This window comes from Melospiza georgiana, chromosome 33, assembly GCF_028018845.1.
Source record: "Melospiza georgiana isolate bMelGeo1 chromosome 33, bMelGeo1.pri, whole genome shotgun sequence".
NCBI classification, from domain to species: Eukaryota; Metazoa; Chordata; class Aves; order Passeriformes; family Passerellidae; genus Melospiza; species Melospiza georgiana.
The window spans coordinates 902003-914425 of NC_080462.1; the positions used below are offsets into that span (position 1 = coordinate 902003).

The 12423-nt window shown below is 55.3% G+C and overlaps 1 protein-coding gene across 2 annotated transcripts; it reads right to left on the reverse strand.

The window, feature by feature from the left end:
- Window positions 1–54: 54 nt before the first annotated feature.
- On the reverse strand, window positions 55–8941 carry HDGF (heparin binding growth factor). 2 transcript variants are annotated; one of them, XM_058042999.1, is made up of 6 exons: window positions 8800–8941; window positions 2562–2638; window positions 2337–2475; window positions 2068–2244; window positions 440–610; window positions 55–327 (listed from the first exon to the last, which is right to left on the reverse strand). In XM_058042999.1, exons 1-6 carry the CDS (start codon window positions 8884–8886, stop codon window positions 301–303), a joined length of 678 nt encoding a protein of 225 aa, XP_057898982.1. In that variant the 5' UTR covers window positions 8887–8941; the 3' UTR covers window positions 55–300. The 2 variants fall into 2 exon arrangements, with proteins under 2 accessions (XP_057898982.1, XP_057898981.1); XM_058042998.1 differs by having other exon boundaries at window positions 420–610.
- Window positions 8942–12423: the final 3482 nt, after the last annotated feature.

The window sequence follows — 12423 nt, forward strand, 5'->3', positions numbered from 1 at the left end:
CCCAAACCCCCTCAATTCAGGGGTTCCAAGGGCTCACCCAGGTGCCACGAGCACTTTTAAAAAGGCAAGATTCGCTTTTATTTCAAATCAACAGCTCAGCCCCGAGGAATCGCCAACACAAAAGCGTGTGCCCACAGCAGGGCAGGCACAGAGTGCTCGGGGGCAGGACCCAGCTGCTCTGCATTCCTCTCTTCTCTTTTTTTTTGTAGTTTTTTTTTGTTTTCTTTTGGAAATTTCCTTGTCTGGAGCTCCGGACGCGACGAGGCGGCGTGGGGCAGCACCAGGAGCCAGGGGGAAGGATCAGCTCGCCAGGGAAGCCACTACAGGCTGTGAGGGGCCAAGAACAGAGCCAGGCTCTTGTCAGAACCCCCCCCAAAACCTGGGGGCTGTGGGGACAGGGCTCAGAGCACCCCCCTCACCTCTCCTTGTGGTCTCTGACCTCCTCCTTGCCCTCCTGCTTGGCCTCGTTGGTGGCCGGTGTGTCGGCGGCGTCGCTGTTCTTGTCCCCCTCTCCTGGGTTGGCTTTGGGCTCCTCCTTGGGGGCCTCTTCGTTGGCCACCTTCTTGTCCCCTTCCTGCCCCTCTGCATCCTTGGGGCGTTTGGGGGAGTCCTGGGGGGGGAAATCAGGTCAGCCCAGCCACTGTCCCAAACATCCCCAGGCCCTGTCCCAAAAAATCTCCGTCCCCTGTCCCAAACATCCCCAGCCCTGTCCCCAACATCCCCAGCCCTGTCCCAAACATCCCCCATCCCAAACATCCCCAGGCCCTGTCCCAAAACATCCCCATTCCCAAATATCCCTTTTCCCATCCCAGACATCCCTACCCTCCATCCCCAACACCCCCATTCCCTCTCCCAACCATCCCATCCCAATCCCTGTCCCAAACATCCCCTGTCCCCAACATCCCCACTCCTGTCCCCATCCCCATCCCCTGTCCCCAACATCCCCAGTCCCGTTCCCAACATGCCCAGCCCTTATTCCAAACATCCCCAGTCCTTGTCCCAAACACCCCCATCCCCTGTCCCCAACATCCCCATCCCCTGTCCCCAAATAACCCCATCCCCTGTCCCAGCCATCCCTGGTCCCAAACATCCCAATCCCCAACATCTCTAGCCCCAGTCCCCAACATCCCATCCCCTGTCCCAAACATCCCCAGCCCCAAACATCCCCAGCCCCTATCCCAAACATTCCCATCCTCTGTCTCCTGTCCCCAACATCCCCATCCCCTGTCCCCAACATCCCCATCACCTGTCCCCAACATTCCCTATCCCCAACATCCCCACCCCTGTCCCCAACATCTCCAGCCCCAAACATTCTCATCCTCTGTCCCTTGTCCCCAACATCCCCATCCCCTGTCCCAAACATCCCCAGCCCCTATCCCAAACACTCCCATCCTCTGTCCCCTGTCCCCAACATCCCTAACCCCTGTCCCAAACATCCCCAGCCCCAAACATCCCCACCCCTGTCCCCAACATCTCCAGCCTTGGTCCCCAACATCCCTATCCCCAGCCCCAAACATCCCCAGCCCCTATCCCAAACATTCCCATCCTCTGTCTCCTGTCCCCAAATAACCCTATCCCCTGTCCCCAACATCCCCAGCCCCAAACATCCCCAGCCCTGTCCCCAACATCTCCAGTCTTGGTCCCCAACATCCCTATCCCCTGTCCCAAACATCCCCTGTCCCCAACATCCCATCCCCTGTCCCAAACATCCCCAGCCCCAAACATCCCCAACCCCTATCCCAAACATCCCCATCCTCTATCCCTTGTCCCCAACATCCCCATCCCCTGTCCCAAACATCCCCAGCCCCAAACATCCCCACCCCTGTCCCCAACATCTCCAGCCTTGGTCCCAAACATCCCTATCCCCAGCCCCAAACATCCCCAGCCCCTATCCCAAACATTCCCATCCTCTGTCTCCTGTCCCCAACATCCCCACCCCTGTCCCCAACATCTCCAGCCTTGGTCCCCAACATCCCTATCCCCTGTCCCAAACATTCCCATCCTCTGTCCCCAACATCCCCACCCTTGTCCCCAAACATCCCCAGCCCTGCCCAGCGCCCCCAGTACCTCCAAAGCATCCTCAGCTTTCCTCTTGCTGCCTCCTTTCTCGTTCTTCTCCTTGCTCTGCTCGTCGATCACCAGCTTCCCCTCCTCGTCACTGCTGCCCTCGGCGTTGCCCTTCTTGTCGCTGTCCCCCTCGGGCTCCCGCTCGGCCGCCTCGGGGCAGCTCTTCTTCTGGGTGGGCTGTGGGCAAGGAGGGGTTCACAGGGAGCTCCACAGGAGGGAGGAAAGGTGGGGGGGAGCTGGGATGGAGCCCCCCCAAACTGGTGACCCACCTGGTAACCGGAGGCTTTGACCGTGGGGTTGTTCTCGATCTCCCACAAACCTTCGCTGAAGCCTTTCCGCTTGTTGGGTTTGCCAAACTTCTCCTTGCACTCCTCGTAGGGGAAGAGGTCTTTGGGGCCCAGGAATGCTCTGTGCCAGGGGAAAAGGGTGAGGGGTGGGAGTAGAGGGGGGTCTCACCCCTCCCAAACTCACCGTGAGCCCCAGCTCCCACTCACGTTTCGTGGGTCCCGAAGAAGAAGACTTGGTACTTATTGGAGGAGGATTTGACTGCAGCTTCTGGCATCTCATCAATCTGTGGGACACGAAGGATGGGGTGAGAGGAGAGGGCAGAGACCCCTGGGGCTCCTCAGATGTCCCCAGGACATCCCCTGGGGCTCCTCAGATGTCCCCAGGACATCCCCTGGTGCTCCTCAGATGTCCCCAGGACATCCCCTCCAGCGTCCTATGGATGGGCACAGCTCAGGAAAGGAAAATTAATTGGGAATTTCCCCCACAGTCTGGACACAGAGCTGGCAGGAAGCGCTCAGCAGAACAAGGGGTGCCCACAGGGGTGGGGTGGGAGACAGCAGGGCTCCCCTTCTCCCACAAGCTCTACTCTAGACCAGCTCAGACACACTCAGCAAATCCAGGTGCTGCCAGCGATGCCACAGCCCCTCAGATGTCCCCAGCGTCCTATGGATGGGCACAGCTCAGGAAAAGAAAATTAATTGGGAATTTCCCCAATTAAACTGTTCTGCAGAACAAGGGGTGCCCACAGGTGTGGGGGCCAGCAGGACTCCCCTTCTCCCACCCTTTCCCCCTCTAATCTCTTATCTAGACCTATGGATGGGCACGGCTCAGGGAAAGAAAATTAATTGGGAATTTCCCCAATTAAACTGTTTTGCAGAACAAGGGGTGCCCACAGGTGTGGGGGCCAGCAGGGCTCCCCTTCTCCCACCCTTTCCCCTCCCTAATCTCTTATCTAGACCAGCTCAGACACACTCAGCTCAGACACACTCAGCAAATTCAGGCAGTGCCACGGGCATCGCCCCCATCCTGGGCCAGCCCCGGGGATTGGGGTGGGGATTGGGGTGCCAGGGGGGCACAGCCTGGCCCAAAGGGGGTCAGCAGACGAGGGCACAGCCTGGCAGGGCTCTGGGCTCAGGCAGCAGCCGGTGCCAGCCCCGGGCAGGTGCTGCTGCACCGAGCGTGGATAATCCCAAGGCGCCGAGCGGGAAGGGAGCGACAGCAACTCCGGCTGCTTTTTATAGCAGCTAAAAATAACCCCCCCTGCAGCCAGCAGCCATAAATTCCCCGAGAAAACCTCCAAGGGAGGTGCAAGGAGCTGAAGGAGGATGCGGGTGGGGGGTCTCGGAGCAGGCGCCAGCACGTCACTGTCACCGGGGTGCCAGCTCCTGTGCCAGTGCTCTGCTGACTCATGGCACAACCTTCCCTCAGGCACCGTGACCCCCACAGCTTGCCCAGCCTCAGTTTCCCCAGCCAGCAAGGCCAGGGTGCTGTCACAGGGTGGACCTGGCCAAGAGTGTGTCCTGGCTTCCTACACAGAGCTGGGAATGGCACTGACGCTGTGCTGAGGGGCACAGCTGGCACAGCCCTGGGGCACACGGAGGGCATGGGGCACCAGGATGTGGTGGAGGGTCAGTGTGATGTCCCACTCCTGGCCAGGGTGGACATGGCGAAGGGTTTGCCCTGGTTTCCTACACAGAGCTGGGAATGGCACTGATGGTTGTCCCTGTGCTGAGGGGCAGTGCTGGCACAGCCCTGGGGCACACGGAGGGCATGGGGCACTGGGAAGGGCACCAGGATGTGGTGGAGGGTCAGTGTGATGTCCCACTCCTGGCCAGGGTGGACCTGGCCAAGGGTTTGTCCTGATTTCCTCCACAGAGCTGGGGATGGCACTGACACTGGTTCCTGTGCTGAGGGGCACAGCTGGCACAGCCCCGGGGCACACGGAGGGCATGGGGCACTGGGAGGGGCACCAGGATGTGGTGGAGGGTCAGCGTGATGTCCCATTCCTGACCAGGGTGGAAATGGCCAAGGGTTTGTCCTGATTTCCTCCACAGAGCTGGGGATGGCACTGACACTGGTCCCTGCGCTGAGGGGCACAGCTGGCACAGCCCTGGGGCACACGGAGGGCATGGGGCACTAGGAGGGGCACCAGGATGTGGCGGAGGGTCAGTGTGATGCCCACTCCCGGGTGGCACGTGCCTTTGTGCCATCCCCAGTGCCCCAGCACGGTTTGGAGCCCGCAGGTCCCGCACCAGGATCCAGGGGGTGTTTCGGGGTTATTGAAGCGCTCCCACCCACAGCCCCGGGGCTCCTGGCACTGCCATGCCCCGGTGCCACCAGGGGACACTCCAGGAGCAGGGACACTTCCCAGAGGGTCCCTTGCCCATGGTGGCAGCTGGGAGCAGCAGCTCCATCCCTGCGTGGCACCGAAGGTGGAGGAGGGGATGATGTGACTCACAGGGGTGGCCACCAGCCCGGCCCAGCCCAGCCCAGCCCTCAGGGAAGCTTCCCCCAGGCCACGTTCCTGCAGGTCACAGTGTGCCAAAGGTGCCAGCAGCCTTGGCACACAGCCCCTCCCCATGCCAGGCCTGGACAGGGACCCACAGTGGCAGCACCCTGCTGGAGATCCCCCAGCAAGTTCCCAAATCTCCTTGCCCAAGGAAAGGCAGCAGCTCCGGGATGGCTGCGCTGTGTCACCGTGTGCCCAGCTCAGGAACCGAGGGGCTCCATGGAGCTGGGACCCCCTGGCACTGGGAATCCCTGCCCACTGGGAGCCCCTGGCACTGGGAATCCCTGCCCACTGGGACCCCCTGGCACTGGGAATCCCTGGCAGTGGGATTTCCTGCACAACCCAGCCCTGCCAGCCCCCCAGGGAACAAATGGGACCCCCTGGCAATGGGATCCCCAGCCCAGCCCTGCCAGCCCCCCAAAGGGACACACAGGACCCCCCTGGCAATGAGACTCCCTGGCAGTGGGGATCCCTGCCCAGCCCATCCCTGCCCAGCCCCCCAAGGGACACCTGGGACCCCCTGGCACTGGGATTCTCTGCCAGCCCCCCATGGGACACCTGGGACCCCTTGCCCAGCTCCCCATGGGACCCCCCTGGCACTGGGATTCCAGCCCAGCCCCCCATGGGACACCTGGCACCCCCCCTGGCACTGGGATTCCCTGCCCAGCCCCCCATGGGACACCTGGGACCCCCTGGCACTGGGATTCCCTGGCAATGAGACCCCCTGGCACTGGGATTCCCTGCCAGCCCATCCCTGCCCAGCCCCCCATGGGACACCTGGGACCCCCCTGGCACTGGGATTCCCTGCCAGCCCCCCATGGGACCCCCCTGGCACTGGGATTCCAGCCCTGCCCACCCCTCCCAGCCCTTTATCAGCCCCTCCTGCACCCCCACAGCGTGTGCTGGCTCTATCTGCAGGGCCAGGCAGGGATTTTGGGGTGCGGGCACACAGGGCAGGAGGGTGGCACCCCTTTGGGGACACTGATAACGCAGACAGTGCAAACCCACCCAAAAAAAAAAACCCTCACTGCCCAAACTGCTCCATGACAGGCTTTGTCACAGCCTGTGTCTGTCTGTCTGTCTGGGACAGCGGCAGCAGACGGACACACGGCTGCAGTGCCAGGGTAAAGTCCAGGTGCCCATTGCTGTCCCCATGCCAATGGTGCCACGGCCCAGGGGTCTGAAAGGGGCTGGGAATGTCCCCAAGCTCTGGAGCGTGGCACAAAGGGAGGGAGGGAGGGACGGGCACAAAGCCCTGAGCTGGACTCTGCCCCCAACCTCTGCTCTTCTTCACCTTTGCCACTGCTCCACTGCATCAGCCTGCCCTGCCCTCCCTGCCTCAGTTTCCCCCCCGCAGGACAAGGCTGGCACAGGAGTTAATTAATTAATTAATTAATGGAATTAACTCATGTGGGTCACACACGGTCCAGGAAGCACGTGGGGGAGGGGGGGGCACATGCAATGGGTGGCACCCCTGAGTCCCATGGGTGCCACCCAGGTGCTCCCCTCAGCCCTGGGGGCACCACTGGGCCCCATCCCAGCAGCACCAGGCTGGCAATGGGCACCAAATTCCAGAGGGAATGGCCCAGAAGGATCCTGACCCCATGGCACAGCCAGGGGAACCGAGATGCTCAGGAAATGGGTGCCAGGGGGGATGTCAGGAGGGTGCCAGGGGTACCAAGGAGGGTGTCAGAGGGGTGTTGGGGGGATGTCAGAGGTACCAGGGAGGATGTCAGGGGTACCAGGGAGGTGCTAGAGGTGCCAGGGGGATGTCAGAGGTTTCAGGGGGGTGTCAGGGGAGATGTCAGGGGTGCCAGGGGGGTGTCAAGGGTGCCAGGATCCCCTGCCCTGCTCCCCTGCTGTCCCAGCGCTCTGTATGAAAAGGGGCTGCAGATCTGGCAGGGAAGCACCAAAAATGAGCCTGGCATGAGGGACCCTGCAGAGAAGGGGTGAGGGGAAAAGCGTGGCAAGCATCATCCTCCAGTGCCAGCGCCTCATCTCCCACTCCGGTGCCTCAGTTTCCCCCCTGTTTAACACTGCCCCTTCTCAGGGAGAGCTTTCCACCGAGCTGCTGGTGCTGGAGAACGGCACCAGGTGCCATCCCAGGGGAAGAAAGGGAGGGAACAACCCCTCCCCCGTCCATTTCTCGCCCTATCTCTGAGCTCCAGCCACACCTGGGTTGGAAACAAACACCCCATGGAACGCCACGCGTGGCTGGCTTAAGGTTTCATCACAGCACCTGATTAGTCACGGGCAAGCCCTGCCTGATTAGTCACGGTGGGGAGGGCTCTGCTTCTAAACCCCCTCGGCTTTGGGGAGCCCAACCAGAGAGAGAGGGGAAAAAAAAAAAACAAAAAAAACCCATTCCCTGCCTGCCCTAAAAATGATGGTGGGGGTCAAAGGATGAGATGAGTGGGGTGTGAAATGAGATGAGTGTGAGCAGAGCCCACGAGGCTTTGAAGCCCCGACCTGGCATCACCCCGGACCCCATTGGGATGGATGAGGGCTGCAGGAGGATGAGGGCTGCAGGAGGATGGATCAGCCGGGGCAGCATCGCTTTTCCCTCCCGAGGGAGGGAAGGAAGAGCAGGCGGGGTGGAAGCTCCCAGGGATCCTCTCCTGTGGCTCCTCCTCGCCCAAAGCCGCTTTCAAATGCGCGTTGGGAGGGCCGGTGCCAAATCCGAGCGGCTCCCAACCCCCTCCCGGCCTCCCCGCCAGAACCCGACAAACCAAACAAAAGTTATTCAAATCCGCCAGGGGAAGGGGGGCACTGGGGAGGGATCCTCGGCCTTTAAAGCCCTATCGCCCCCATTCCGTCTTTTTTTTTCCGCTCATTTTAGGGTTTGCAGGCAGCCCCCGGTGCCCTTTGCAGCAAGGCCGTGAGGGGAGAGAGAGTGTGTGTGGTGTGGGGGGGGGGGGGGGGGGGGGGTTGGGGTGAAAAACACTCCAAGGAAATTTTAAACTGCATCATCAACCGCTTAAAAATAACCAGCGCCGTGTTGTGCAGCCAGAGCTGCCCACGGGCCCCATGGTTTGGGGTTTATCGCGGGGGTCCCGGGCTCATGGCCCCCCTTTAGGGACACCCAGGACCCTCAGGGACACCGGCGGGGCTGGCACATGGTGGGGCCTGCACCCCCCCCCCGGTCCCTTCCCCCCGTCCTAAGTCCTCAATAATTCTATCGATTTTCTAAAGCCAAACTCCCGGCGTAAGCACTGCCACCTCTGTGGCACCCCTGAGGCCACCGAGAGCCGGGGGGGACAAGCTCGAGGCTCTGCCGGTTTGGTTGAAACCCCCCCAAAATCATCCGTGAAGCGCAAAGGGGGGCGAGCTCGGCCTTCCCATGAGCGGGAAGGGTTCATGGAGCGGCCCCACGTGGAGCAGGGACCCCCCCGGTACCGGCACCGGGGGATGGAGGGGTCACCCCGGGCTGGCCCAGCCTCGTGCTTCGCTGCCGGTACCGGGGGGGGTCCCCGCTCCCACGCGGTGCCAGAAGCCACGCGGTCTCCACCCGTGATCCCCCCCCTCCCGTTCCGTTCCACCGGGAGAGAAATGAATAAACAGCACAAAAAGGGCCCTGGGGGAGCCCGGGATGTTGTTTCCAACACATGAAACCCCCCTTAAAACCCAAAGAAATGTCCCAAAGCGCCTCCGCAAGCCTCGGTACCGAATAACCCCCGAGTCCGCCGGGCCCGGCCTTACATAAGGAGCCGGCAAAGTTGGACCCCGGCCCCGGTGGAAGATCCGGGGGGAAATCAGAGCCTGACCCACGGTACGGACACACACACCCCCTCTCCCCGCGCCGCTCCGCTCCACCGGGGCAGCCTGACCCCGGTGCGCCCCATCCCCCCCGCGTTATGCAACGGGGAGCACCGGGAGAGAACCGGGAGAGCACCGAGGGGTCCCACCGCCCTCCCACCCCATGCCCAGCTCCTTACCCGGGCAGGCCAGTGCGGGTAACCCTTCATCTTGGCGAAAACCAGGTCCCCGCATTTGTATTCCTTCTGCCGGTTGGACCGGGACATCTTGGCTGGGCTGGCGGCTCCTCCCGGGACCGGGGGAGCGGGCGGGGGGAAGGGGGGGTGGGGGAGGGGAGGAGGGGGGGGTTACGGATGAACTTTGGGAGGCAAAACCCGGCCAGGCAGGGGATTAGCCAAATAAATATAAAAAAAAAAATCTAAAAAAAAAAATCAACAACAGCAAAAAAAAACCCCTCCCAAATGCGAAGGGGGAGAGGCAGCGGCTGCTCTGCCCTCCCCGGGCCGGGGTCAGCGGCGGCGCGGCGCAGCGGCGGAGGGCCCGAGCCCCATGCGGTTGTTTGTGTTTGAAATTCAATTGCTCCCTCCCTCGGCCACCCCCCCCCCCCCCCACCCCCCCGGCCACCCTTCCCCTTCCTCCTCCTCCTCCTCCTCCTCCGCCTCCTCCTCCTCCTCCTCCTCCCGCTGCCGGTGGATGCGCTCGGAGCTCGCAGCGCTGCCTGGGCGCGCTCACGCACCGCCCGCCCACAGCGCCGTGCGCGCTCCCGGCACCCCAAAAAATACCTCGAAATACCCGAAAAAATACCTCAAAATGCCCCAAAAATACCTCAAGGTGCCCCAAAAATACCTCAAAATACCCAAAATGTGCCCGCTGCGGGTGGCACCAACCGCGGTGTGTCACCAGGGGACGGGGAGGGACAGCAGGGCTCGGTGTGGAACCGAGGGGAGTTGGGTGTTGGAGCAGGCAGAATGGATGGAAAACAGAGGAAAAAGGGGGTAAAGACATGCAAAAAGAGGGTGAAATAGGACAAAAAATGGTGTAAATAATGTGTAGAGCAGTGCAAAACTGCAATGGGAAAAATAGGTGTAAAACACTGTAAATAACTAGCACAAAACAACTAGTAAAACAGCACAAAAATGATGTAAGAAACATGTAAACCAGTGTAAAACCATAAGGTGAAAAGCAGGTGTAAAACAGTGCATAACCAGTGTAAAACAGCACCAAAATGGTGTAAGAAACATGTAAAACAGTGCAAAACTATAATGTGAAAAGCAGCTGTAAAACAGTGTAAAACACTGTAAATAATCATTGTAAAACAGCACAAAAATTGTGTAAAAACACCTAAAGCAGTGCAAAACTATAATGGGAAAAACAGGTGTAAAACACTGTAAATAACCAGTTTAAAACAGCAAAATGGTGTAAAAGACATGTAAAAGAGTGCAAAACTGGCATACAATTGTGTAAAACAGTGCAAAAGTGGTTTTAAACTCATGCAAAACCAGTGTAAGAATGCAAAAGCAGTGCAAAACAGCACCAAAATGGTGTAAAAAACATGTAAAAGAGTGCAAAATTATAATGGGGAAAACAGGTGTAAAACAGTGTAAAACACTGTAAATAAGCAGTGTAAAACAGCACAAAAATGGTGTAAAAAACATGTAAAACAGTGTAAAATGGTAATGGGAAAAAAAGGTGTAAAACAGTTCAAAAAGTGTGTAAAACAGCACAAAAATGGTGTAAAAAATGTGTAAAACAGTGCAAAACTGGAATGTGAAAGGCAGGTGTCAAACAGTGTAAAACATTGTAAATAACCAGTGTAAAACAGCACAAAAATGGTGTAAAAATGTGTAAAGCAGTGAAAAACTAGAATGTGAAAAACAGGTGTAAAACAGTGTAAAATACTGTAAATAACCAGTGTAAATAACCATTGTAAAACAGCACAAAAAATGGTGTAAAAAAATATGTAAAACAGTGTAAAACTATAATGTGAAAAACAGGTGTAAAAGAGCGTAAAACACTGTAAATAACCAGTGTAAAACAGCACAAAAATGGTGTAAAAACCATGTAAAACAGTGCAAAATTGGCATAAAATGGTGTTAAACAGTGCAAAACTGGCATAAAATGGTGTAAATTTATGCATTAAACAGTGCAAAATTGGCATACAGATATATAAAACAGCTCAAAACTGGTTTTAAACCAATGCAAAACAGTGCAAACTCTATGTGACACAGTAAAAAAACAGTGTAAAGATGTCAAATTTGCTGTAAAAAAACAACATACATGGTGAAACCGTGTAAAACAGTGCAAAATGTGCAAAACCAGTGTAAACCCAGCATAAAATGATGTAAACCTGGTGTAGCAGCATCCCTAAAATTTGGAGTAAATAAATTGTCACCTTCAGTCCCAATAAATTAGGATTAAATCAATTTTCACCTTAATCTCAATAAATGGGATTAAATAAATTGTCACTTTAGTCCCAATAAATTGGGATTAAATTGTCACTTTAGTCTCAATCATTTGGGATTAAATAAATTGTCACCATAGTCCCAATAAATTGTGAATAAATAAATAAATTGTCACCTTAATCCCAATCAATTTGGATTAAATAAATTGTCACCTTAATCTCAATAAATTTGGATTAAATAAATTGTCACTTTAGTTCCAGTACATTTGGATTAAATAAATTATCACCTTCAGTCCCAATAAATTTGGATTAAATAAATTTTCACCTTAATCTCAATCAATTTGGATTAAATAAATTGTCACTTTAGTCCCAGTAAATTGGGATTAAATTGTCACTTTAGTCTCAATAATTTGGGATTAAATTGTCACCTTAGTCCCAATAAATTTGGATTAAATTGTCATTTTAGTCCCCGTTTCAGACCAAACCTGGGTGCTGCTGTCCCAACCAAACCTGAGTTTAAACTCAGATTAAATTTTCTAAAACCAGAACCTCCACCCTGCCCTGGCAGTCGGGGTTCCTGGGCTGGGCTCTTTTTTTTTTCCATCTCCTTGTGCTTTCCTTGGCTTAATTTCTCCTAACGAGCTGCAAATAAAACAAATAAACAATCCACAGGGTCAGGGCTGACAGCAGGATCCTGTTCTGGGGGTGAGAACAGAACCCAGGAATCTCCACCTGCTATGGAAAAATGGACAAAGGCCCAGGGAAACGAGGATTTGTGCAAAGCACCAGGCACTTGTTTTTAAAATATGAAAAGTTTAATAAAGGGGTTATAAAAATAGTAATATAATTAGAGTAATAAAAATTTGGACAATTAGGGTTATGATGAGACAATAAAAATAAAGAGTTATGGACGGTTCAGGTACCTTTTTTGGGTAAAGTAAGCCTGAAAAAGGACACATGTTAACAGAGGATCAACTTTTAAAAGTAATGGTTTGTTGCATATTCATACATTTCATACATGATATATAAATTCTATTTAAACAAAGGATTTTGTTTGGTCAGTGTTAACTTCTTCTTAATCTTGACAGTGTCTTTAGGGCTGAGCAAGGTAGGAAGAAGTTAGTTTTTTCTAATAATGGAGCAATAAATATATTTTTTTAAAGATTTAGGTGTTTTGTGGCTGTTATTTTGGTGTACTTTATTTTTCTCTTTCAAAAAGTATTTTACATAGCATAGTTTCTATTTTAACATTATGTTATAACCTAAAACTATATTTAACACACTACTTAAGCAAATTAATACAGCACAACTTTCTAACATAACACATACAAATTCATGTTAATATTTGAGAAAAGCCAATCAAAATACACATTTTTTACATGGAGGAAAACGGAACTCGTGT

Bases quoted from the DNA above. Each gene is read 5' to 3' on its own strand.
- HDGF (XM_058042999.1), bottom strand. From the start codon at position 8,886: ATGTCCCGGTCCAACCGGCAGAAGGAATACAAATGCGGGGACCTGGTT. The intron at 2,245-2,336 runs GTGGGTCACCAG...CCTTGCCCACAG, and splicing joins TCAAAGCCTCCGGTTACCAG to CCCACCCAGAAGAAGAGCTG. The intron at 611-2,067 runs GTACTGGGGGCG...TTCCCCCCCCAG, and splicing joins AAGCTGAGGATGCTTTGGAG to GACTCCCCCAAACGCCCCAA.